Source organism: Nyctibius grandis, chromosome 20, assembly GCF_013368605.1.
Source record: "Nyctibius grandis isolate bNycGra1 chromosome 20, bNycGra1.pri, whole genome shotgun sequence".
NCBI lineage: Eukaryota > Metazoa > Chordata > Aves > Nyctibiiformes > Nyctibiidae > Nyctibius > Nyctibius grandis.
Window position 1 is genome coordinate 6,784,303 of NC_090677.1, and position 26,047 is coordinate 6,810,349.

Here is a 26,047-nt window from a genome sequence, read left to right on the forward strand (position 1 = left end):
AAGGGGTTGGAGGAGCCCCTGTGCTTCAGAGGTGGTGCCATACAAAGGTGGGGCTGGTGCCCTGCTGCCCGCTAAGGAGTGAAAGGTGGGGCTGGGTTTTGGTCTCTTGCAGGAAGGAGAGAGTGGCCACACGACGATGCTAAGGCAGACACGGAGCAAGCACAGCCTCCTGGGCCCTGCTCTGCTGTCAGGACCCAGAGGTGGGGAGAAAGCTGGGCTTTGTTATGAGCTGTGCCAAGGGCCAACACCTGCAGGCACCCCCTGTATGTCTGTACCCCACCTGCCTGACCAGGGGGCAGTGGCTGCTGCCAGGACCCAAGTTACAGCCTCCCACCTGCAGCCAGGGCTGGGACCCATTGCCTTCCTGCCTCTCCCAGCCTCTTGAAGTGGGTTTGTCCTCCTTTGGGATCTGCTCGCCTGACCCAGGCAGCTGGGCAGGGCTAAAAAGAGAGGCTGGAGAGCTGGGCCTGTGCAAACCGTGTGGAGTTCAATAAGGCCAAGTGCAAGGTCCTGCACGTGGATCGGGGCAATCCCAAGCACAAACACAGGCTGGGTGGAGAATGGATGGAGAGCAGCCCTGAGGAGGAGGACGTGGGGGTGATGGGTGACGAGAAGCTCACCATGAGCCGGCAACGTGCGCTTGCAGCCCAGAAAGCCACGCGTGTCCTGGGCTGCATCCCCAGCAGCGTGGCCAGCAGGGCGAGGGAGGGGATTCTGCCCCTCTGCTCCGCTCTCGTGAGACTCCCCCTGCAGTGCTGCGTCCAGCTCTGGGGCCCCAACATGAGAAGGACACAGAGCTGTTGGAGCGAGTCCAGAGGAGGCCACAGAGATGCTCAGAGGGCTGGAGCCCCTCTGCTCTGGAGACAGGCTCAGAGAGCTGGGGCTGTTCAGCCTGGAGAAGAGAAGGCTCTGGGGAGACCTTCTAGCACCTTCCAGTACTTGAAGGGGCTACAGGAAAGCTGGAGAGGGGCTTTTGACAAGGGCATGGAGTGATATGACAAGGGGGAATGGTTTTAAACTGAAAGAGGGGAGATTGAGATGAGATATTAGGAAGCAATTCTTTGCTGTGAGGGTGGTGAGACACTGGCCCAGGTTGCCCAGAGAAGCTGTGGCTGCCCCCTCCCTGGCAGTGTTCAAGGCCAGGTTGGATGGGGCTTGGAGCAACCTGGTGTGGTGGAAGGTGTCCCTGCCCGTGGCAGGGGGGTTGGAACTAGATGATCTTTAAGGTCCCTTCCAACCCAAACCATCCTGTGATTCTGTGATTCTATGACAAAGCACAAGGACGTACCTGCCACGGGGCTGCCGCTCCTCCGAGGCAGCGCAGAGCTGCTCGGGGGCTGAAGGGAAGTTGGATGTTGCCGCTCCGAGGCCAAGCAGCTGCGTAAGCAGGACAGCGAGCTGCTGTGGCAGAGCAGGGGTCAGCCACCACCACCCCTCTGGCTCAGCAAAGGGGCGAGACACCCCGTCCCGCTGCCAGCCGGCTCCCCCGGGGAGCGAGCCAGCCCCGATTACACCATCCGCCTTCGCAACAGGGGCAAAGGCCGGGTCACGCGTGGTCAGCGCTGCCATGCAGGACGCCCCCAGCCCGGCCCCAGCAGCTGTGCTGCTTTTCACCCCAAGCCCCCAAACCACGCTGCGGGGGCAGGTGCTGCTGTGCAGGAAGACGCAGCGAGTGCTCAGCAAAGCCGCTGCTGTTTGCAGGGAGCTCAAGGCCACGCAGATAAACCTGTGTGAGGAAATAAGAGAATCATAGAAGTACAGACTGGATTGGGTTGGAAGGGACCTTAAAGACCACCCAGCTCCAACCCCCTGCCACGGGCAGGGACACCTTCCACCAGACCAGGTTGCTCCAAGCCCCATCCAACCTGGCCTTGAACACTGCCAGGGAGGGGGCAGCCACAGCTTCTCTGGGCAACCTGGGACAGGGTCTCACCACCCTCACAGCAAAGAATTTCTTCCTCATATCTCATCTAAATCTCCCCTCGTTCAGTTTAAAACCGTTCCCCCTCGTCCTGTCACTCCATGCCCTTGTAAAAAGCCCCTCTCCAGCTTTCCTGTAGCCCCTTCAGGTGCTGGAAGGTGCTAGAAGGTCTCCCCGGAGCCTTCTCTTCTCCAGGCTGAACACCCCCAACTGCGAGTTGTCTTCCTAGCCGAGGTGCTAAGCGCTGAGTTTTTGAGCGGGGGTTTGCAGCTCCTCCACCGCTCCCTGCCGCAGAGGAGGCTGGAGGGGTGGAAGGTGCTGAGAAGAGGACAAAGTGTCCCTGGAGAGGAGCTCACGGGGATGCCGCAGTCACACCGGGAGCCCTGGCAGCTGCTGGCGGGCTGGGAACAAGCTGCACCGGGTCAGCAGCCCCAGCCCTCAGCCATCCAGGAGCAGCTTCACCAAGTCTGGGCAGAGCAGGCGGCTGTGCGGGGCCCTGGGCCTGCGCAGGGTCACACCGAGCACAAACCACAGCCAAGCCTCCCCCAACCTCACACAGAAACTCCTTTTTTTTTTTTTTCTTTTTTTAATTTCAACAGAGTAGTGCTTGGTTACAGTTTAGTGAAGAACAAATAGGTACATTCATTGGCCACAGCTTCCTGTTGCAGCCAGCTGCTGCCCGACTGCAAAGCCCAAACACTGTTAAACCATACCAAAAAAAAAAATAAAAGTAAGTTTAATGAAAGGCAACTATGCATTAAAAAAAGTCATTGTACTTTTCAGCTATAAATTACTTCAATAAAACACAGGACCGGCCCCGGCAGGAGCAGTCAGAGTTTTGAAATTAACGGCCATAATAAAACCAAAACACTTTGCCAGTCACTCACGAGTACATCAGCAACGAGACTCCCTGCCCCGACCTGCCCTCCTCACGCCAGGAAGATCGTGGTGGTGGTGGTGGTGTGTGCTTCAGTGCAATATGAACGATGAGCCTGTAGCCCTTTTATTTTTTATATTTTTTTTTTTTTTTTTTTGCACTACACTCCTTTCCCTCCGAAGAAAAACTTAAAGTGCTCCTAGTGCTTTGGAATATGAAGCAAGAACGGGGGCCACTAGCGTCACTTCTTGTCTTTGGTGACTTATGGGAGAAGAAAGAAGGGCAACGCACCGAGGCCAGGTCCTGCGTTGGCTTTGCCCCTAAGTCAAGCAGTGATTGAGATGGAGCAACCTCCTTCTGCGCCCCAGCCATGGCGAGGAGACAGGGCCCTGCCCCACGGGGAGCTCTGGGTCAAGTGCTAGAGCGAGAGGGATGTGCTGGAAGGTGTCAGCTCGGAGCCTTCTCCGCAAAGCAGCAGGGCTTGCTCCTGTGTTGGGGCCAGCTCGAGTGAAGCAGGTTAGCAGGGAACGGCCTACCAGCCACCCACACGAGGGACAGGGTGTTCTCAGTGTGACAAGTGACATCTAGCTCAGTACAAGTGAGGTGGGTGATGGGGTGAGCACATGGCAAGGGAGAAGAGGCTGGGGCTGCCCCAGGGCTTAGGGTTTCTCTCCACATGGCTGTGGACACTGAGGCTGCCTCGGGGTCCCTCCGGCCCCAGAGCCCAGCCCCGTGTCCCACAGCCAGAGCCAGGCAGCACCGTACCACTCCCTGCAGGGGTAAGTCCTTCACCCCATCTGGGGCCTGGGTTTGACCAGCAGGAGCAGCTCCAGGTGGGTTACAAGCAGTTCCAGTTCAGGCTGGCGCTAGGTCAGAGCAGCTGCCTCCCCTGGACCAGCACCTCCATCCAAACCTGTGTCCAAAGCTGCTTCACTCATCCCCACATTGGGCTCAGGAACAAGCCAGGAATAACATCAAGCCTCACCTCCAAGAGCCCGATGGAGCTATGGGCCAGGCTAAGCGAGACAGAGAACCCTCCTCCCAGCCTGAGCCAGCACACCCAAACCCTGTGGCCACCACTAAGCCCTGCTGACACAGCTCCTGAGGCAGCAGGAGGGCTCCAGGCCCCATGGCAGGGCAGGGAGCTCAGGGAGCAGCTTCTCTGCCCCTTCCCTCTGCACCAGCAGGCGTTGCCTCCACAAGCAGCCAGCCACCTCCTGCACCTCGCTGGGGAGCCCACCAGGTCACGTTCACTTCAGGTTCAAACTCTTGGTTATCTGCTAAATGCAATTTAATACTGAGGGGTCAACGGGGAGCCCCACCACAGGTGAGGAGGAGGAGGGAGCAGGGCTGCTCTCCCCCCCCACCAGGTAAAGCAGCCCTAGTTTTACATGTGCTTTGGGCCACACCTTCCTGCACACACACCTGAGCTGAGCCAGCTCTAAGCTCTCCCAGAAGGCAGCAGCCTCTGAAGTCTAGCCCCCTCCCTGCCAGCCCCCTTCCTTTGCCATAAGCCAGTGGGTTGGGTACCACAGAGTGATCTTAACACCCGCAGGAGCACTCCATCTCCCCCTCGCAGGCCTCTGCTTTGAGCCCACAGCCCTACAGAGGACAGTTCGGCCATCAGGTGACACGAGGACCAGCAGTCAGAGCACGACCACCCTCAGCCCCGAGGCCTGGGCTCTGCTCGGTGTGAACATGGCACAGCATCCACCGCAGGAGGCCCTGGCCGTGACAGAGCTTCACCCTTCAGTGAGTCAGGATGCAGAGTACTTCACGGAACACGTCTTTGCAGGAAGACAGTGCCTCTCCCAGCTCTGGATGTGCAATTAAAAGAGTAACTAGAACAGTCTCAGACCGAGCACGGCCTGAGCAAGATTCGTTCCTTCCACGTGTGCAGATAAAAGTGCAAATATGCATTTGATGTTTCTTTTCTAGTGAGGAAGCTCTGGTGCATTTAGCTGCCAACATCTTGAAGACCAGACCAAGGGGGAAAAAAAAAAAAGCTTCCAGAGAGTTCAGCTTCACTTTGCTACATGGTACCTTAAAGTCAGTTCTCTTGCTCACTGCCTGCAGCCATAGGCTCAGTCCTGCTTACGGCTGCAGCAGGTAGTGGAATGTTTGTGTCGATGAGTTAGATGCTTCAGGGAAGAAGGAAAAGAGAAAACCAGGTTACAATCCTACACATGAATGCCACTTCGGGGAGGAGAGGGACCTCGCAGCCTCTTCAGTTCTGTGGCGCAGGGTGTGAGCTATGGTGGTTATTCATCTCCGAGCCGCCTGCGGCAGAGAGCAAAGGGGCACTGTCTGTAGCGGTTCCGCTGAGGTGGGGACCCACCGCGTAGTTGTCATCCCCAGCCAGGGACCCATAGCAGCCAGAGCACTGAGGGGTGGCCAAGCTGGGAGGAGAGACAGAAAAACCAGACATGGACTCTTAGGGATGAATAATTTGGCTGCGTTAGTCTCCGCTGCTAGGAAAGAGCTCTGCTGCCAGCACCGACCTGGGTGTCAGGCTGGGACAGGCACGCACGGTACCTCCAAGGAACCTGGCTTTAGGAAACAGGAGCAAGGAGAGCAGCACCAAGCCCTACCACACTGGTCAAGAAGAACCAGAACCTCTGAACCCCTCACTACAGCCCTGGGCAGGTGGAGTTCAGGTCCTTCACCTGCTGTTCAGGGGCAAGGCTGTCAAGGTTTCCCCTTACAGTTTTGCAGGGGGTACCAGACCATTCTCCCCCACGCCAGGAGTTCCTGCAGAGACCATGTCCCTCCCAGGACCTCACCACCTCTCACTTTCCAGTGAGGAAACTCCCCTGGAGGTAATTTAAGAGCCCTCTGCCCCCACAGCTAAGGGAGGATCCTAGCAAGACCAGCCCTCCTGGACAAGGCCTGTCTGTAGCTACCACATATTTCTACCTGTGAGCACCCAGTGTGACATTCACCTCTCAGAGCTGGTCACTTCTAATAAAAACAGCTCCTTGTGAGCTGCAGAAGGGAACAAAAACCAGCTCAGTCAGAAGGCTCCTTGCCCCATCCACCTCTTATACCACCATTTTTTCCCCCCCAAGAGCTCTGTCGCTTCCTCACGGGGCAGCAGTAGGGCAGCTGCGTTTTCCCTCGCCCAACACAACGCTTACCCTCCTTCTCTGGCCCCAAGCCGTGACAAGTCATCATCGCTGTCGTAGCGCCTCGGATTGTCAAAGAAGTAGGCTCTGGAGCTGTAACTGTGACTGTTGACCATCCCCGCTGGAGTCTGGTAAAGAAAAAAGAGTTAGGCCAGAAGGGAGATATTTGATGGCCTTCCTAAAGGCCCCAAGGACCCCCAAGGTCCCCAAACCCCAGGCACCTTGGGGCTCCTCAAGCTACAGCAGCTTGCTCAGGCCTACCAAGTTCTGACTCAGTCTCTGAGCCCGGAAGAACAGCACCACGAAAGTGGTTGGCACCAGCTCCCAGAGGAAGAGGACCACTCCAAACACCACGTACTCCTCGCTGCTCACTTCCACGTGCACCTGTGGACAGAAGTTAGAGGGCTCTGTATAATCTTTAGCTTCGCCAGGGGAGGTTCAGGTTGGACATTAGGAAGCATTTCTTCTCAGAAAGGGTCATTAGCCATTGGAAGGGGCTGCCCAGGGAGGTGGTGGAGTCACCATCTCTGGAGGGGTTTAAGAAAAGCCTGGACATGGCACTTAGTGCCATGGTCTAGTTGCCATGGTGGTGTCAGGGCAATGGTTGGACTCGATGATCCCAGAGGGCTCTTCCAACCTGGTTGATTCTGTGATTCTGTAATCTTGGCCATCAGCAGAGCTACCCAGCTCCCAAAGCTGGACACAGCTTAGAACTGGGAATGCAGAGAAACCCTTATGAAGGCAGAAGTCCCTAAACCAGAACAGTGACCCTTACTACTGTTATTAGTGAGATAGTTCTCTCCAGTGTGCTACCAGGGTACTTCTAGCCCCCTCCCCACACCAGTGACTCCCTTGTGCACAGCCACACGTTATTAAGTATTGCTTTTCTGCTCTAGTTGGCTTGCTCCTCCTCTCCCCCCAAGGAGAAGTTGACAGGCTAAAACTGAACAGCACAACAGGGGATCCCTCCTGAAGTAGCCAGAGAGAGGAAGATTCAGTGGTGGAGGGAGCAAACAGGGCTTCTGAAGGCAGAAATCCAGCTTGTCTGAGGATTCAGCAGAACAGACACCCCCATGCAGCCCCCTCTTCCCCTACACATGCCCTCACAGGAGGGGAGTCACCGCCTTCCACTTTGTTCCTAGCTCTGGACTGGGGGTCACAGACACACTTACCTTGTCTGAAAGGTTGTCCCAGCCATAGTTAAAAGGACCAGGAACATTGTCTGGAGATATGGCCACAGCCACCAGGTTATAGCAAGCCCTTGAGGAATACAGAAGAGCAACCACAGATCCCACAAGAATAGCCTGGCAGACAGATGTTCCCTAGAACAGGAAGAAAAAGGTTTCACACAGATCTTCCTACAGAACTGGGATCCCCCCCACCCCCTAAATTTGTGAGAAGCTGTGCAGGCAAGAGTGACCTAGAACATTTGTACGGTGTTGCTAAAATATTCAGAGCTGGGTAAGAGCTTTCTTGTGCTATGAGTTCACTGCAGCAGCAGAGCTACACAGCCAGTGTCCCCAGGGAGTGGGGAAGACTCAAGGCACAGGAGTGTCATTCTGAGGGCCTTATCAGTCAGCTTCACACTGGTGGTCCACGGAGATGCCATCCCACCCACAGCCTGTCTGTGGTAGTCTCCAGAAGGCCAACCAACCACCATCACAAAAATCAACGTGCTGCTTCTACACCCTGATCAGACACTACAGCGGAGATGTCCACCCAGCTACTTCACTCTGCAGCAGTTGGGCACCCCGACATTGAACAGAACATTTGTCTAGGAAAGAAGCCAAAATATTTGGGGTGGGCAACTCTGAGAACAGGCAGAAAGACCCAGCACCTGGACACCAGCGCTGCTGTGGGACACACCAGGCTTGGCTGCAAACAGAGCAGCGTGCTAAAGGGTGGCTGGGTGCTGCAGGACCTCTGCCTCCTGCTAGCTGTCCTGTGCTAGTTGGTCATGGTCTAGTTGCCATGGTGGTGTCAGGGCAATGGTTGGACTCTATGATCCCAGAGGGCTCTTCCAACCTGATTGATTCTGTGCTGGTGAGGAGCTTTCTCCACCACATCAGAGGGGCAGCTGCATGAGGTACCTGAAGGTCACAGTACCTACCTTTCCTGGACAGCTAGCCATGGGAGAGGAAGCTACTGGAAGATCTGCAAGTGTCTCCATTTCTTTGCTGAATATACCTGTGAAGCCTTTTAATAGCTACTGGTAGCCACCAAGTCAGCACACAGCAGAAGCCAGTAAGTGAGCAGACAAACACGCCTCAGCAGCTGACTTCTTGTATTTAGGCAATCTGCTCAGGAAGCTCACCTCACTGACCTGCTCCACCTCCAAGCTATGGTATGCTAGCTCTCTTTAGCTTTACAGCACCTGCTCAAGATGGTGCCTTGGAAGCACCAGCATGAAGGTGCTGCTAACAGCCATGGCCTTGTGCTGTGGTGGTGTCACAGGAACACAGCCTGCTCTAGCACTGTTGGCCGAGCCCTTGGTATTCAAAACAGCAGAATAAGAGGCAGAAAGGGTAGTGAAGCAAGTCCCCAGCAGACAAGGACCACAGCACAGGATGTGGCAGCAGTTTGATAGCTCGAACTTTCCCACCTTCAGTGGTGGAGGCAGCAGCCCCACCAGGCCCCTCCAGCCTTGCTGTATTGCTTGGAGTCAGCAGGCTCACAGCTGGTGTTCAGGAGGCAGGACGACCTTTTCAGGCATTTGTGGAACACTTCTGCTCATCCCCACCTTATTTTTGCAGCTCCTCCACAACACAAAGTCATGGGATGCCTCCAAGGCAGGGAAGGGAGACAGATTTGAATGCAAGAGACCTTTACCAGACAGTCAGGTTGGGTATTCAACCTGAGCACAGGCTTCTCACCTGTGCTTTTCACCAGGGGAGGTTCAGGTTGGACATTAGGAAGCATTTCTTCTCAGAAAGGGTCATTAGCCATTGGAAGGGGCTGCCCAGGGAGGTGGTGGAGTCACCATCTCTGGAGGGGTTTAAGAAAAGCCTGGACATGGCACTTAGTGCCATGGTCTAGTTGACATGGTGGTGTCAGGGCAATGGTTGGACTCAATGATCCCAGAGGGCTCTTCCAACCTGGTTGATTCTGTGATTCTCCAGAGCATGTTGTACAAGAGCAAGGCCCCACATGCATGGAACTAGAGGAAGTTCGTGCATTCATAAACCACTGCTGGGTGAACTTGATAAGTTAGTGTCCAGAGCCAGTCAGAGCTGGATACCTGGCCCATGCAAGCAGGGATGTGAGCAGGTTCTCAGCTTAGTCATGGCTCCTGTCTCACTTCAGATCACCCTGCTGCAATCTGCAGCTTCCATGGACAGCTGTCACAAACACCAGTCCCAGCCACCTATGGCCCACACATCCTGGGCAACCACCAATGCTTTCCACTGCTCAAGAAACCCAGACTTCTCCTACAGGAACCCTCAGCTTCAACCTTGACAGCACAGCTCTGGCCACCCTCTTAGCTTTCGCTCAGCTGCCCTCTCTAAAAGAAGGGGCAATGGACCACCACCTTGAGGGGTCATGCAGATGGCCTGCTAAGGAGCAAGGAGATGCTTCCAGCCAATGCAAGACAGTTGTCTGGATCCAGAATGTCTTTGTAGCAGTGTCTGTAGCAGTGTCACCCGCTTTATCCTCTTCCTGAGGGGACCCAGAGCCATCCAGCAGCCTCCAGGAGCTCTACACTCTGTGCAGCCTCTCACCTGAGCCAGGCATGGCAGTGTTTTAAGGCCATATAGAGTCACCTGATTGAGGGCGCACTGGAAATAAGGTCTCTGCAGGAGGCCAGAGCCCCACCTGTGACACCAGGAAAGCGGAGATTCAGAGCACAAGAGGTGAGGAGCTGTACTGCTGGGAAAAGGCAGCAGCTCAAAAGTGCCAGGGCCAGGCAGCTGGCTTCCCTGAGCCTGACTATACTCAGGTGCTCAAGTTTTTCTATAGATGTTTCCAGGCTCAACAAGAGACCACTGCCTGCCCTTCTCAACAGGCCGGGCACCCACCCAAGAGTCACTGCCTTCAGTAGGACTGATATGGCTTCCCAGAGGAAGAGGCAGCTCAAGTGCACACTTAATTGCAGCCTACTGCCATGCTAAGATGAGACTGTGGTGGCTTATCCACTTTCCTACCTGCTTGAGAAGAGTGGTGTATGTTCAGACCTTCACCTGTCCTTCTGCCTTGGGGCAGGACCTACAGCAACTTCTCCTCCCCTTCCAAGATGCTCATCTCAACCAGGAGAAGTGAGCACTGACTCTGGCTCAAGCAAGCAGGCAGCTAAAGCTGGACTGCTGGGGGGACCCCCTTTGCAGAGGATTGTTATGCATCTGCCAGATATAAGGTGCTGCAGACTTTACTGTCCTTAGTGACAACATAGAGCAGAAACTGCATCTGCTACTCTTAGAGAAGCCTCTCTTCCAGTCAAACCCTAAATTCTACTTCTAAACCTGAAAAGCATAAGCAGCTCCTTAGGTCTCCTGTTGTGCCAGCAAAGCTGCAGACAATGTACTCCCATTAAACGTGCAGGGCACTTCATTCCTACAGCAGGAGCATGGACTCCTCCCTTCCAGAAAGGGCAAGAGCTGCCATCTCCATGCTGGAAGGAGTATTTGAGCAAGAGTAGCTCAGGTGCAACCAAGCCAGCATTGCTCTGAGTAAGCACACACAGATCCAGTTGAGAATCTAGCTGATGACTGTGCAGTTCCAGTGTAGTTGACAAGGTATTTACCTACCTTAGACTCGAGGTAGACATTCGCTGAAGACATCTTTCCTAGTTTGCACATGCAGCAAGCCAGCGAGATGGCACAGAGGATGAAGAGGCTGTCATTGACTAGGGCACGGGCAAGGACTGTCCACCTCAGCTGGTTCTCCGGGACCTCACCATGGATTAACATTGCACAAGTTAAGTTCACAACTAAGAAGAGGAGGCTGGTAAATATGGAGCCCAGATACAACAGGACCCTGGAGAGACGGTGGGGAAAAAAAAAGAAGTTCAAGTCAGACAATTCTGGGCTCATTCTGCACCACCCTCCTGTCTCATCAGGCAAGAGAACCTCCCAGCATGCCCAGTGCTCTGCTCGCTATGAAGATCAGGCATTCCAGCAAGTTTCAGTGGTTGCATTGACAGCCCAAGTCTGCAGAGTATTTGCTTGAGCTGCTCTCATAATGCATGAGCAGTGTAAGTAGTCATGAGTTACAAGACTCATCTTCTGACAGTCAGGTTCTTATCTTGCAGATTTTAAGTGTTGCTCTAGCTCTGCATTAGCTTCAGTCAATAAGCTGTGAGTCATCACAACCGCTGCAACTTCTTTATGGGAAGCCACTGGAGCTTGCGTTTTCTATCCTGGGTTTCCCTGGAAATGGCTAGCAAGCGCCTGGGCTGCATAAACACAGGTCCCACCTATTGCTCAAGCGTTATCCTACAGCTTTTTGGGGTGGGACAGTTCAGAATGACCTCAAGAGTTCATCTGCTTTGCTAGCAGCGCCAGTACTGGGACACTGATGGCATCTCTGGAGGCTTTAGCTTCCTCAGTACCCCTGGAGCTCCTAGTCCTGCTCCAAGGCACAATAGTGACCCTTTGTCAGAGCACAGCCAGGCATGGCATTAGCTCTGTTCCGTCTTTGAGGTCTGAAGTTCCCGTTCCCACCACTGCAGCACGAGTTCACCTTAAGCCAGTCTTGAAGGGAATGTTAGAAAAGTATCACTTACTTGTACTTGTTGAATTCAGCTGCACATTTCACTTTGAATATGACCTAGGGGAAAGATTTGCACAGAATTACCTAACATGACCTACAGTTCTCCGTCACACTTAGTCAAAATATGTCCAACAGCAGAGCCAGCATCCAGTTGGACATCTTGAAGGACTCTAGATTATCTGTTTCTTGAAGGACTCTAGATTATCTATTAGCACCAAGCCTTGCACTGGACCCACTTGCAAGAAAGACTGGTATTCTTTTTCCTGCAAGAGCCAAGACCAAACATAGATGTCCAAGAGGCATAAATATATTTAATATCCCATATGTGACAAGGACTTTAACACCACACCTGAGGACTTCAAGAAAAACAGGGAGTTTAGCACCCAGTAGGCACTAAGATAATTCAAAAATACATCTCCTTCACCCAGTGTTCTGTGCTGCGTATTTTAGGACCTCAATCATGCTTGGTTTCCCTGTTAGAGAAGGCTGCTTCAGCTGCTGTGCTTTAGCAAGACAAATAGCTGATCTAAAATAGCTCTCTGGGATTGGATTATGGACCTGCAGGCTGTAACAAGCATTTGGAGCTCACAGCTCCACCACCCTGAAGATGTTTGTAGGCCATATACAGCTGAGAAGTAACTCTGAGATGGTCAGAAGTCCTCCAGAGGTGGAAGGCCCAACCTACCAAGTTGCATGGCACACTTGATAGACAAGCATATTAGATGAGTGTCAGTCATTTACAGACTCTAACTCTTCAAAGCAACACGCACTCTGTCCAAGAGTGGATCTGGGTCCTGTGAATCTCCTCACCACACCAGGGATTAGGAGACTCAAGCTGAAAGTTGCACAAGAAGGACCAGTGCTTCAAAGCAAAGGCTCACAGGCCTCTTCTCCGATGGCAGAGTGCTGAAGCCATGCCTGCACCCACAGAATCACAGAATCAATCAGCTTGGAAGAGCCCTCTGGGATCAGAGTCCAACCATTGCCCTGACACCACCATGGCAACTAGACCATGGCACTAAGTGCCATGGCCAGGCTTTTCTTAAAGACCTCCAGAGATGGTGACTCCACCACCTCCCTGGGCAGCCCCTTCCAATGGCTAATGACCCTTTCTGAGAAGAAATGCTTCCTAATGTCCAACCTGAACCTCCCCTGGCAAAGCTTGGGGCTGTGTCCCCTTGTCCTATCACTAGTTGCCTGGGAGAAGAGGCCGACTCCCACTGCGCTACAACCTCCCTTCAGGTAGTTGTAGACTGCAATAAGGTCACCTCTGAGCCTCCTCTTCTCCAGGCTAAACACCCCCAGCTCCCTCAGCCATTCCTCATAGGTCAGACCCTCCAGGCCCCCAGCCATCAGGGCTGGAGGAGAGCCACCAGCTCACCCTCAGGCAGCCCTACAGCACTCCTTCTCTAAAACAGCAGACAAGCCCCTATGTCCCTTTGGGCTGGAGGGTGGCTCCTGCTGAAGCATACAGGGGTAGGACTTCTAGCCTAAGGAAGTATTGATGGTTCAGGAAGGTGCAGACACACTCCCACACCACAGCTCAGACGTGGGCACAGAGGTCCTGCTGCAAGGGAACAGGTAACCAGTGCTCCCACGTGGTCAGGACAAGCAGCAGGACAGCAGCACGCTGGCAGAGCTACAGAGCTGGCTTGTTACACGCTGATTCAGCACAGCCATGGCAGGAACTAGGTCTTGTCCTGTGAAAAATGCAGATCCTGGTACAGACCCCACCAGGAAGGATCCCAGAGCTGAGGTCACGTTCAGTCTCAGACAAAGCTTGTGTCCTGACTAGAGACTTTGAAGGAACCTGGGAAGAGGCAGAGAGCCATCTAGCCAGAGCCAGACATGGACTGGTGAGGTGAGCACAAGAGCACTGGGGGATCACTGCACAGCTACAGAGGTTTAGTTGCACTGTTTCTCCAAGGAGTCCTCCCTGGAAGCTTCCAGACTGGGGCTGCAGTGAAGGATCACTCATCTCTTGCATGGCACCCTTCATCAGCGTTTTCTTCCAATGGGATTTCTTGGCTCCTGCCTTCCAGTCAGCACTGAGGTAGCGATGGGACTCTGAAGCTTCAGAAATCAGGCTCCTGCCAACAGGATTTCCAGAGACATTTCAGGATTTGAGGCTTGTCTGATCCATTATAGTAATTTCAAGCATTTGAAAGCCCTCCTACGGGGCATCAGACAGCTCCAGCAACCCTGATCTGAGAGCCAGTTTCACTGTCTGGTTCCTCTCCCCCAGTACAAGGAAGGATGAACTCAAGAAACACTTAAAAGTGGGGAACAAGACACAGTACTTCAGCAGAGGGAGGTGTCCAGCCCCCATGGCTGAGGGGCACAGAACTACAAGCAGTCTCTGAAGCCCTCTACCCTGTTGTCCTGGCCTATTCCAGCCCATAGAAGCACAGAAGTGTGGCATAATCCACTCAAAGCTCACCTGAGTCACAAGAAACCTGTGCCTTGGAAGGACCATGTGGTGACTTCAAAACAGAAAAATCCCTGAATTCTCCTCTGTCCTTAGCGTGCCTGTAGGCTACATTCAAGAACTTTGGGAGTGTCAAAACAGACATCAAGGACATCCAGCTGAGAAACCTCGTGGTTCAGCACCCATCTGTGCAGCATGGAAATCCATTTGAGGTATTTGACCTTCTGCTGACTCCCAGAAGAGCAGTCTGTAACCACAGCCTCTGAACAGCGCTGCAAAGAGTCCTTGGCTTGTGTTGCAGCTGATCACCCTGGGTGAGAACAGCCCCGCAGCAGAGTGGGGAAATGCCACTGGCTAATAGAAAGAAGATGCTGGCTCCTCCAGCAGCCCTGTGCAAGACAGTCTCCAAGACCCTCCCCTACAGCCCCAGGGACTAAGGCACACAAAGCTGTCTCGGGGTTAAGAGTGCAATGGCAACCTGAGACTCACGCTTGGACTGCTGCCATGAGAAGCAGAGGGAGACCACAGCATCGGCCTTAGGCTTCTATTAGCCCCTGGCTATTTAGTCCTATAACTTCGGGAAAAGAACAGGCATCACTCAGTTTACAGTGGTTTTAGTTATTAAGACATGATAACTCCTCTGAAGGTTGCTTTTTCTTCATAGGGGAAATACAGGAATACTCAGTTGTCTTTCTGGAGCCACAAGTCCTTTGAGCACTTCACATCACCTACAGCCTTAGGAAGGAGGATAGACCGAGAAGAGCTACAGACCTCAAAGTTCCCTGTGATGCTGGAGGCTTTTGTTTTTGAGATGAGAGTGGATCTATTTCACAAAAGTGAACACCTTGCTCATGTTACTGAGCCCGGAAAGTGATCTTTAAGAAGAGGACAAGTGACAGACAGCATATCCCACAAATGGCTCTAAGGACCACCTTTGGTACCTGTAAAAGCCAGGACCTTAGCCCTAACTTCAGCTTGGTTTTGGTACAGCTGTTCACAAGATCTGAAAGATTCAGGAGAGACAGAAACTTGTTATTGGCCATCTGATGGGGTCAAGGTCTGTTTTGCTCCACAAAGAACTCAGGCACTTGGGCTCTCCAGATACAAGACATAACCAGGTCCTGCCTTGCCAGGAACACAGCCCTCAGTTGCAAGCACATCCACAGCCAGATTCCTTCTCTTGCCACAGTCATTCAGCAGCGAGCATCAGAGCAGAGCACAGACTATTTTGGGACTACACCCCATAACAAGTGTTCAAGCCCCCACCCACCCCTCAGAGAACAAGCTGGAGCTATCTGGGAAGAGGATCTCTAACCATCCCCTCTAATACTGAGATCATCCTATGCCATCAGGAACACAGGGTGCAGCTTGCATGTACCCTGATTTCCTAGAATAGCTGGTTGCTGGCATGGCCACCTGTTCATTTGGGAACCGTGGGGCCCATGGGAATCATCAGCTGTGGGATGGAGCAGGTTTGAGTTTAAGTGACCCCTTACCAGCTGTCCCTCTGAGGCAGGGGGTACATACAGAATCAATGAGGTTGGAAGAGACCTCTGGGAACATCGAGTCCAACCATTGCCCTGACACCACCATGTCAACTAGACCATGGCACTAAGTGCCATGGCCAGGCTTTTCTTAAAGACCTCCAGAGATGGTGACTCCACCACCTACATGCTAGGTGTCTGCTAGACAAGGAAGGTGGAAGAGCACAAGAATGGATGGAGGCTTTTCCAGATTTCCATGCGTGTAGATACAGGACAGTAAGGACAACTGGCTCCCAGGCTGGATGCTCTTTCCATGCATGTCTGCTCCCGTGCAATTAGAGCAGCAAGGGATGAAAGAGGCTGATGTCATCTAATCAGATGGAGCACTTAAAGAAACCCAGACAGGTTAAGGGTTATGGCCACGCCAGTCTGGCAGAGGCGCCCGGCAGAGCCTCACCACTCCAGCAGAAGGCCTTACTCATTGTTGCACACAGTTGCTGACTCCCAAGTGAGACCAGAATGCCAAGTGCTCAAGAAGGTCTTTGAAAGGGTCAAGATGGAGGTTGTTGTGGCTACATTTCCATGTACTGTGCTCCTGAGAATGACCTGGGGGAAAGCAGACTCTTGGGAAAGGCAGCATTACTCAAGCAGATGTCTAGCTGGCAACAGAGGAGCTATTTGAAAAGCAAGGCAGAGGAGCACCCTGGGTTGGATATCTGAGCTGGGTTCTGCCTGATTGAGGCAAGATTGGGAGTGGGTCTGAGGAATTCTGACCTGATGTACTGTGAACTTCAGATTTCCTGGAAAGCAACTTCTTCTGTTACAAGCTGAAGCAAAAAGAGACGCTCCCAAGCAAAAGGGATTACACTTTTTGATGTTCCAGGTGGAAACAAGGCAGTGACAAAGAACAACCTGTCACCACCAAACAAGCATCCCACACACATTGTCAGGCCTCCATGTCCCCTCAGGAATCCCAGGGGCCAGGAGGGGATAGGAAGAGGATAGCCTCTCCCCACAGAAAGGAGGAACACCAGGCAGGTTCATGAGTTTGAATTTCAGCCCCAGAACAGCCTGGAGTGCAAAATAACTCCATGGGTACTTGTTTCCTGGAGCTCTTCCCCCACCCAGCACCATTCCATAGCCCGAGCTGCTCCGTAACTCAAGCTAGATTAGCTCAAACAACACAGGCCACATTTTCTTCCACTGCTTAGACAGATGCCATTTCTCCAGCATCTTCACAAAGGAGGCACTGTGTACAAAGACAATTAGCCAGGCCTTCGGCACAGAAGCAGCCTCTGCTTTTATCTGAGGACATCTCAGACCAGGATGCCACCCCAGAGCAGCAGAAGCCCAATGCCCTTCTACAGGTTGCTACCAACTGGCCCTTAAGAACTGGGAATGGATGGGCCCTCCACAGCAGGTTCTGCTTGAAGCCACACTAGTAAACATCTCTAGATCTTGAGCCACTTCAGCTACAGTCCCACCATAGCTTCTCTCCTTCCTCCGGGTAGTGAGGATTCTTGTTCAATTACACCCTAAGCCCCCTTAACACAACTCCTCCTGTGCTTGAAGAGAAGCACTGAACACAACCAAACCAGGCACATCTCAGTTAGCTACACTTCTGCCTAGAGAAGGACAGGCTAGTTTTATCAGCCCGTTGCCAAAGCAGAGGGCAGATATCGCTACTCAGCATCACTTTTGTTAACATGGAAGCCAGAAAAAGCACCAAAGGCTTTCAGTCCACCTAACTGCACTCTTTCTCCAAAGCTCTGGAGCTGCAGGCTTCACTGTGAGATTACCCACAGACACCACAAAGTGCTGGACACCCACTCTGCTTGCAACAGCCCAGTGTCAGACCCTCTCTGTAACTACGCCTGCATACCCATTTTAGTAAGTCATTTTATCCTTCCCCACTCCAGATTCTGAGCTCTTATTCCCTCAGACAGGATTTCCCTTGGCTCTAGATCTTCAAGGAGAAAGAAGTGGGGTATATTCAGCCAGAGTCCACCAAAAAACAGACATCACAGGAGGAAGGGAAGCCCAAGAACCTATTTGAGTTTACTTTGCCATTCTTTAAAGGAGCCTTCTAAAAAGCCTGCAAAGAGGCAAATCTGCTGTCAAGTCCAGTGACTTGGAGGAAAACAGAAATCCAGCCCCTCCATGGCACCAGAACATGGGATCCCTTCCTCAGCTTGCCTTTCAGGGGACACAAACACCTACTGCTTGGAGCAATCGGTGGGTCAGGCTGCCTTTAACAGACAAGATGGATTATGCCCACTATGCACCATTTGTTATTTTGCTGCCACTCCATCAGCAGCATATCCCAGACCAACAGCTTTTTACCCCAGCTCCCAGGTGTTTGTGTTGGAGAGGGAAAGAACCCAAACAAATGAACAACCCCATCACTCCAAATCTCACATTATCATGTGAGTGTTGATGTCCTCGGGAAAATGAAATCATAACTCCCCTCGGTGACACATCGGAGCGATGGAGCGATTTCGCTGCGTGTTAGCGATTCCTTTGTGAGGCTGGCGAACAGCTGAGAGCTGCAGAGCAAAGAATCTGAACAACAACAACAAAGCTGGAAGGAAAGTGCTGCCTATTTATGAAACAAGTCACCAAACTGGAAGGCAGGCAAGCAAAGGGCTGCTCACGAGAAACTGGAGCAGAAACAAAATTCCAGAGGAGGAAGGGGAGGGGAGAGCTAAGGCTTTAAAAAGATAAAGACAAGTGAAAGGACTAGAGAAAGGAGGATAAAAATCACAAAACATGTGATGGGAAACCCAGAAGAGAAGGGAGAGCAACAATAACAAGCATCTCCACACTGTCCCAGTAATGATCATTGTGTGAGGAAGGGGCCCACCTCTCCAGCCCCAGGCTGTTGTCTGGGGAGGCAGAGGGATCTCAGGGGTTTTTTTTTTTTTGTCTGACAACAAGCTACAGAACAACAAGCCCAGTTCACAGCGGAGCAGAGGGATGGAGAGAAGGAGGGAGCGCAGCAACAATAGCAGAAGAGGCTCTAGCTGGTGACGTAATGGTTGGCATCACTCCAGGCCCGAGCAGCCCCCGCTGCTGCCACTTTCTGGTCCCCCTTTAGAGAAGGGGAATCAATTAAAAAGATGCAAAACAGTCCCCCAAGAGACCCCCCGTGGCACTGCCACCCCTCGTAGGGTTGCAAAGGGGAAAGCTCCACCTGGGAGCAGGGCACATCTCTGCAGCCCCCCAACCCCAGATTCAGGGCATGTGCCACCTTCCCCTCCCCTGTGCCACCCCACGGGGTCTGCATTCAGGGCATGCCCTGCACCCCATCACCCTGACACTGGGATTCAGGACACACTTTTTGCTCACCCCCCCCACCCCCCATCCCTCCCCACCCCCAAGCCTGGATTCAGGGCATAATCTCTGTTGCCTCCCCACAAGCCTGGATTCAGGGCACCCCCCTGCATCTCCCCACCCTGCCCCACAGCCTACACTGAGGGCAGACCTCTCAGCACCCTCTCCCACCGAGCCTGCTCAGGGCACAGAGAATCACAGAATGGTTTGGTTGGAAAGGACCTTTAAGATCACTGAGTCCAACCGTTAACCCAGCACTGCCAAGCCCACCACTAACCCATGTCCCTCAGCACCACATCTACACGGCTTTTAAACCCCTCCAGGGATAGTGACTCCACCACTGCCCTGGGCAGCTTGTTCCAAAGCTTGATAAACCTTTCGGTGAAGAAATTGTTCCTGATCTCTCCACACACAACCCCCACCCCAAAGCCTGGCTTCAGGGCACACCTCTGTGCCCCTCCAAGTTTGGGGGGGTGGCCGAAGAGGAGCCTTTAGCCCCGGCGTGCTGCAAGGTGGGGGTTTGGTGTGTCCCCTCCCCCGCTAAAGAAAAAAAAACAACTTACCTCAGCGAAATAGAGGTTGAGGAGGCAGAGGCTGGAGAAGAGCAGGCAGCCGGGCAGGCAGTAGAGGAGCCAGTGGGCGAAGGGCTGCTGGAGGCGGAGGGCCTGCAGGGAGTTCTGCAGGTAGAAGGAGAAGAGGGTGGTCCTGAGGGCTGCCCAGAGCAGGCAGAGGAAGAGGCAGAGCGTGTGGTAGCTCAGCCGCCGCTGCCGGTAGTAGAGGAGCAGCCAGAGCTGCAGGTAGGCGAAGAGGAAGAGGGCGGCGTAGAGCGCCGTGTGGAGCACGGTGAGCCCCAGCTCCACCGCGTAGGGCACGGCGGGCCCCCCGGCCAGGGCCGCCGCCGGTGCCGTCGTCGTCGCACTCATGGGGCAGCGGGAGGCCGCGCCCCGCCGTCCCCTCAGCCCCGGCTGGACACCCCCATGCAACAAAGAGCAGCCCCCCCTCCTCGCTCCGCCGCCCGCCCGCCCGCCGCCAAACAACTCTCTGCCGGGGACAATCAGCTGAGCCCGACGATTTGAGGCGCTCGCTCCTGACGGCCCGCGCTCCCCATTGGCTCCCCGCCGGCCCGCCCCTCCGCCGCGCCCATCCGCCGCGACGAGTGGTCGCCGTCGCCTGTCACTCACAGCCACCCCCCCTTACGCGGGTCGCCGCTTGCTTCTTGGGTTGCCGCCGCCGCCCGCCTTTCCCCTCCTCTTACTCCCGGCCCCGCCTACCCTGGAGCGTGCGGGGCGGAGGCATCGCGTCCGCGGGGGGCGGGGCCTGTGCCGAGGGGGTGCGGGGGGCTGCGGGGTGGGCGCTGCGGCGGGGCGGGGGGGGTGTGGGGTCCCTGTGGGAAGCGGGGAGCAATCCTAGAGGGGTCCCTGGAGCTGTCGGGGGGGGCTGTGGGCATCCGCAGCAGGCTGCGTGGGTGTGCGGGGGGAAGCCCCGCTGCGGGAGGTGCGGGTGGGGGGTCCGGTGGTGGCCGCTCTCTGTAGGCAGCGATCGCTGTGGCTGTAGGGAGAGCTCGGGGGTCACGGTGAGCAGCGGAGAGACCCCCCCCCAGCTACCGAGAGATCTCACGGATCGCTGCACAGAGCCGTTGGCATCCCATCGCCCGAGTGCGGGACGGGGCCGCCTCGCAGGTTCTCCAGCCCTACAGCTGGCACCATCGGTGCGGGATGCTCTCCTGGCAGCCGTGGTGGAGGGACAAGGACTTCAGCTGAGGACGCCCAGGTAGGTGACATCCCTAAGCCATCTTGGAGAGATGTTGTCCATCATCATCTGCTTTCCAGGGACTTTGGGGGGGTGGTCCCCCGGGAGGCAGCAGCAGTGGGTGATGCTGCGGGCTGTCTGCTGGGCAGGGGCATCGAAGCGCTCCTCTCCCGGTGTGGGCAGAGGGGAAGGCTGGAGCGTGTCCCTCCGGCAGCCTTGGCTAACAGGCGAGGCCCGGCGGGGCTGCTGGGTGCTGGGAAGTGGCACCTGGAAGTGAAACTGAAAGTGAAACTCTCCGGGAAGTGGCAGGAGGTGGGAGCATCGCTGGGGAAAACCCAGCCAGGCAAAACACGCTGGGATGCACCTTGATGTCCATGTGTCTCCCACCTCTGCTGATGATCCTTGAGAAGCATCCCTGCGCTGCAAGGTGCTGCTGCTGGAGCTCACCACAGCCACCCCATAGACACCTTCATCCCCTGACCGCAGGCCTCTTCTCCCGGGCAACTAGCAACAGGACAAGAGGACACAGCCTCAAGCTTCGCCAGGGGAGGTTCAGGTTGGACATTAGGAAGCATTTCTTCTCAGCAAGGGTCATTAGCCATTGGAAGGGGCTGCCCAGGGAGGTGGTGGAGTCCCCATCTCTGGAGGTGTTTAAGAAAAGCCTGGACATAACACTTAGTGCCATGGTCTAGTTGCCATGGTGGTGTCAGGGCAATGGTTGGACTCGATGATCCCCGAGGGCTCTTCCAACCTCATTGATTCTGTGATTCTGTCGCAGCCTGGCTGGGAGGCTTTGTTAGGGCATCCAGCATGGGTGGAAACATCTTCCCGTGGCTGTAGGGTCATGGTGATGGCAGCACAAGAGGCGGGGGCATGGCTGTAGGGGCCTGCAGTTGCGGGTTGTAACGCCTGCCTCCTCCACAGGCTGCTGGGGAGAAGGGGCGGGTGGGAAGGACCAGCAGGTATTTGGGTCCCATGATTTCAGGCCCATCCCGAAGCGGTGGAGAACCATCTGGGCGCTGTTCCAGCTCCAAACGCTGGGAAACTGCAGCTTTTTGACCTTATTCAAGTCAGCTGGGTCAAAGAACTCGCCTTTGGAAAATTTGGAAGGAGCTGGGTTGTGCTTTGTTCCAGCAGGGCTGGGTAGTGATAATTAACCTGACTTGTTTGCTGATTACGAAGAGGCCACTTTTGCCAAGATGAACAGGGAGCGTGTAGTGAAAAATATGCAAAATAATGCAATATCTGGTAAGGAAGTGAAGTTATTGCTGGGCAGCCATAGGATTCCTTAAAACTAACACATAACCTCACTCAGGGAAAAAAAAAAAGGACTTAATTATTGCTTGACATCAGCAATATTTCAACAGTTGTCAGCAGTATGTGGCAACAATTGTCAGGCATGTGACCTGGGGCTGCGTGGTCTTCTGATGAATTAAAAACCTGCAGGACAAACCTCAGCCACCCCCCACGCAGTGAAGTGGCCGCAGGGTGACAGAGAGCTCTTTCCAGTTATTGGAAGAGAAGGCTCCGGGGAGACCTTCTAGCACCTTCCAGTACCTGAAGGGGCTACAGGAAAGCGGGAGAGGGGCTTTTTACAAGGGCATGGAGTGACAGGATGAGGGGGAGCGGTTTTAAAGTGAAAGAGGGGAGATTGAGATGAGATATGAGGAAGAAATTCTTTGCTGTGAGGGTGGTGAGACCCTGGCCCAGGTTGCCCAGAGAAGCTGTGGCTGCCCCCTGCCTGGCAGTGTTCAAGGCCAGGTTGGATGGGGCTTGGAGCAACCTGGTGTGGTGGAAGGTGTCCCTGCCCATGGCACGGGGGTTGGAACTGGATGATCTTTAAGGTCCCTTCCAACACAAACCATCCTGTGATTCTATGATTCTATGATGAATTAATTATTCCTTGAACTCCAGGAGCTCTCCTGGCAAAGCCCTCTCTATTTTGATTAAAAACTTCCCTGTAGTGGGAATCCCTGCTCACCGCCGCTGATCAATTGCTCCCCTGGCTCTTCCCCTCACTGTTAACCACCAGGAATTTGTGCCAGAAGGGCATGAAAGGCAGGCGAGGACGCTGCCAAAGAATGGTCCCAGCTGGGTGCGGGGTGACTGTCCTGCTGCAACAAAAGGCCTGGGAGTTGGCCTCTTCTCACAGGCAACTAGCGATAGGACAAGAGGACACAGCCTCAAGCTTGGCCAGGGGAGGTTCAGGTTGGACATGAGGAAGCGTTTCTTCTCAGCAAGGGTCATTAGCCATTGGAAGGGGCTGCCCAGGGAGGTGGTGGAGTCCCCATCTCTGGAGGGGTTTAAGAAAAGCCTGGACATGGCACTTAGTGCCATGGTCTAGTTGCCATGGTGGTGTCAGGGCAATGGTTGGACTCGATGATCCCAGAGGGCTCTTCCAACCTCCTTGATTCTGAGATTCTGTGTCTGTGTCGATCGTCACAGGAGAGGCTGAAGTGACTCCGTTTAGGAGCAGCCTAAATGCTCCTGATTTAAGAGCATCTACCTGGGGAGTTAAAACGTGCCAACTGTGGGCTCTGCAGGCTGGAAGATACTGATGGAGTGAGGTGAAAGGAAGGGGAAGCAGCAGTGTAACATATCTGGACCAGACATAAAGTGTAGGTGTTTTGCAAGAAGGTAATTGATCACCAAGAGGAAAATACCCTGCTGAGGGATGTGGGAGATTTTACATCACTGGCATTTAACTCCAGGTTGGTGGTGTTTCTCCTGAGTTCAGGGAGGCCTATGGATGATGGAGATGGTACCGTACTGGCTGTGCAGTCCATGATTCCAGTAGGACAGTGGTTCTGCCTTGTCTTGAGAGTCTTAAAAACCACCTCACATCACCCTCCCTTGAGTAACATGTGCTGCAGCTTCCTCAGGAATAACTATTGGCAGCCGGGGGCTGTGTGAGGTGTGAGGGAAAGCAGCTGGGATCCCAGAGGGGATGCAGGGATCCCAGCCCGTGGGTACCACTGCGGGATTCCTAAGCCGAACTGATGCAGCACAAGTAATTTGTGGCAACACAAGAGTTTGTGCTGGGTCTCTCTGGGGTACTTGGTTTCATTTTAGGTCGCCTACAGTGGCCTTAACCACCTTGCCTGGCTCTGTCTTGGAGGTGTGACAGTGAAAACATGGTCTTGCGTACCATCTATGCTGTGCTGGGCTGCCCCTTGGTCCGTGGGCTTACAGGCTTCCCAGCAGTGACACCGAGCTGGTTCACACATCCCTGGTGTTTTCACACTTCTCTGGTAATCCTACAAGTGGCTGTGGTACAGGGTTCTGGCTGTGGTACAGGGTTCTGGCTGTTTCCAGCCCTGTGGTGTTCATTTTCCATTGATGGAAAAGAGGTGGCAGAGGAAATGTCACCTACAAGCTGAATATTCGAGTTGGGGTTGATGGGGCACAGAGGGAAGCTGCTGGGCAGGACAGAGTGATGAGGAGGTGAGAAGACATGGGGAGGGAAGGGACGAGCACACGATTTTGTGTGAAGAGTGAGAAAAGCATGGGGAGGAGCGGGGTGGAGGGTGGTGGGATGGAGTGAGGGGGCATGGGGAGGAGCAGGGGCGTGGGACAGAGTGAGGGGTCGTGGTGGGGCAGTCAGGGCTAACTTTGGGAGAGGTGCAAGGAGAAGAGCAGCAGTGACACAGGGATGTGGAGAGGGCAGATGGTGGATGCTAGGAAAAGTACAAGAGCTGGAGAAGACATGAAGAGAGATGGGGGCTGGGTGGAGGCTGGAGTTGCGTTTGAAACCGCCGGCACCTCCTCCAGGTGTGATGCTGTGAGGTCTTGGAGTCGTTGGAGGCAGAGGGCCTTTGCCTGCTTGTTTTTGAGCGTTTCAGTTGGGGTCCATCACAGAGCAGCGATAGTGAGCTGACAGCATCTGACAGGGTGTTGGACGGAATGACGGTCCGTGGACACAGGGGTGTTTGTTCGCGAAAACAGCTGCAGCTCGTGATGTGAAGCAAACAGCTTCTACATGGCTTCAGTTCCAGCCTTGTCTCTTTGTTGACCAGGGACCAGCCATGCTCCAGCCCGCTCAGCAGCAAAGAGCGATACCTGAAGAGCAGGCTGCGAAGGAACCTGGTATTAAATGGGAATGAAGTGGGAAGAAGGTGTTTTTTCATCCTGTAGTGGTTGCCCACATGAAGCTCTCCTGAGCCCCTTGGTCTTGGAGGGGCTCCAAGACTCCCCGTCGCCCCTTGGAGGGCAACCAAGCTGATGAAGGGTCTGGAGGGTCTGACCTACAAGGAACAGCTGAGGGAGCTGGGGGTGTTTAGCCTGGAGAAGAGGAGGCTCAGAGGTGACCTTAGTGCAGTCTACAACTACCTGAAGGGAGGTTGTAGCGCAGTGGGAGTCGGCCTCTTCTCCCAGGCAACTAGTGATAGGACAAGAGGACACAGCCTCAAGCTTCGCCAGCTCAGGTTCAGGTTGGACATTAGGAAGCATTTCTTCTCAGCAAGGGTCATTAGCCATTGGAAGGGGCTGCCCAGGGAGGTGGTGGAGTCACCATCCCTGGAGGTGTTTAAGAAAAGCCTGCACATGGCACTTAGTGCCGTGGTCTACTTGACATGGTGTTGTCAGGGCAATGGTTGGACTCGATGATCCCAGAGGGCTCTTCCAACCTCCTTGATTCTGTGATTCTGGGGTTCTGTGTCTTTGCTCCGTTCTCTGAAGCATCTCACGAATTTCCTTGGCTCCTCTCCTAGCCAGCTCCACGTGGAGATCCAGCATGGAAGGGACATGGGCTTTGCTCCCATACCGCCCATGTCAGGACAACATGAGGCTGGACCGAGCAAGGCGTGACAAGGCCAAGGAGTTTGCACAAACCCCTCACTCATTTGGTGTAGCTGAAACCTCGGATGGCGGAGAGATGGGGCAGGCACTGGAGGAGGACTCTTGGAACTTCCCACATCATATGGCACAGTGTGAAGTGGGCAGCGAACACCTTTGTGAACACCTCTTTCAGTGGCACATATAGTGCTGGTGACATCCTCAAAGCTTTTTAACAAGGATTGAGACAGTTTGGGTGGGGTTTTTGTATGATGCTGTCAGTGTTTTCTGCCTGCACATGTCATTTCTGTTTGACTCAAAAATAAAAGAGTGAAGAAAAACAGCCCTAAACTGAGAGCACTGCAGGTCCGTGCGCTTGCAAATGCCACTCAGAGGAAAGAGAACAGCCTTTACTGTTATCTTTACAGTTGTGTGAATCACCTGCTGTTGTAGTGACTAATTCACAATGTCCTCGAGATGTTTGTGTCACATCTGGAAATCACAGTCATGCTGCACCCATCTAAACAGAAGACACTCATATATATGTTTGTATATATATATGTATATATTCTTCCCTGAAAGGGTTGTCAAGTGTTGAAACAGGCTGCCCAGGGCAGTGGTGGAGTCCCCATCTCTGGAGGGATTTAAAAG

The 26,047-nt window shown here is 54.0% G+C and overlaps 2 protein-coding genes across 3 annotated transcripts in view; one reads left to right on the plus strand and one right to left on the minus strand.

Annotated features, from left to right (window-relative positions):
- Positions 1-4,951: 4,951 nt before the first annotated feature.
- GPR137C (G protein-coupled receptor 137C) lies at positions 4,952-19,797 on the minus strand. The gene is made up of 7 exons (XM_068416508.1): positions 19,438-19,797; positions 11,643-11,686; positions 10,666-10,894; positions 7,096-7,245; positions 6,185-6,307; positions 5,936-6,051; positions 4,952-5,197 (listed from the first exon to the last, which is right to left on the minus strand). The coding sequence occupies exons 1-7, from the start codon at positions 19,795-19,797 to the stop codon at positions 5,026-5,028; spliced, it is 1,194 nt and encodes a 397-aa protein (XP_068272609.1). The 3' UTR covers positions 4,952-5,025.
- A 577-nt stretch (positions 19,798-20,374) lies between these two features.
- Positions 20,375-26,047, plus strand: part of TXNDC16 (thioredoxin domain containing 16) — a 43,936-nt gene continuing 38,263 nt past the window's right edge. For both annotated transcript variants that reach the window (XM_068416625.1, XM_068416626.1), the window contains exon 1: positions 20,375-20,644. The gene's annotated coding sequence lies outside the window, so the exon portion shown is untranslated. The remainder of the gene's footprint in view (positions 20,645-26,047) is intronic.

Excerpts from the sequence above, each read along its gene's own strand:
- GPR137C (XM_068416508.1), bottom strand. The coding sequence starts at position 19,797 with ATGAGTGCGACGACGACGGCACCGGCGGCGGCCCTGGCCGGGGGGCCC. Across the intron at positions 6,052-6,184 it reads AGAGACTGAGTCAGAACTTG|ACTCCAGCGGGGATGGTCAA; the intron begins GTAGGCCTGAGC and ends TTTCTTTACCAG. Across the intron at positions 5,198-5,935 it reads CTTGGGGCCAGAGAAGGAGG|CTTGGCCACCCCTCAGTGCT; the intron begins GTAAGCGTTGTG and ends CTCTCCTCCCAG.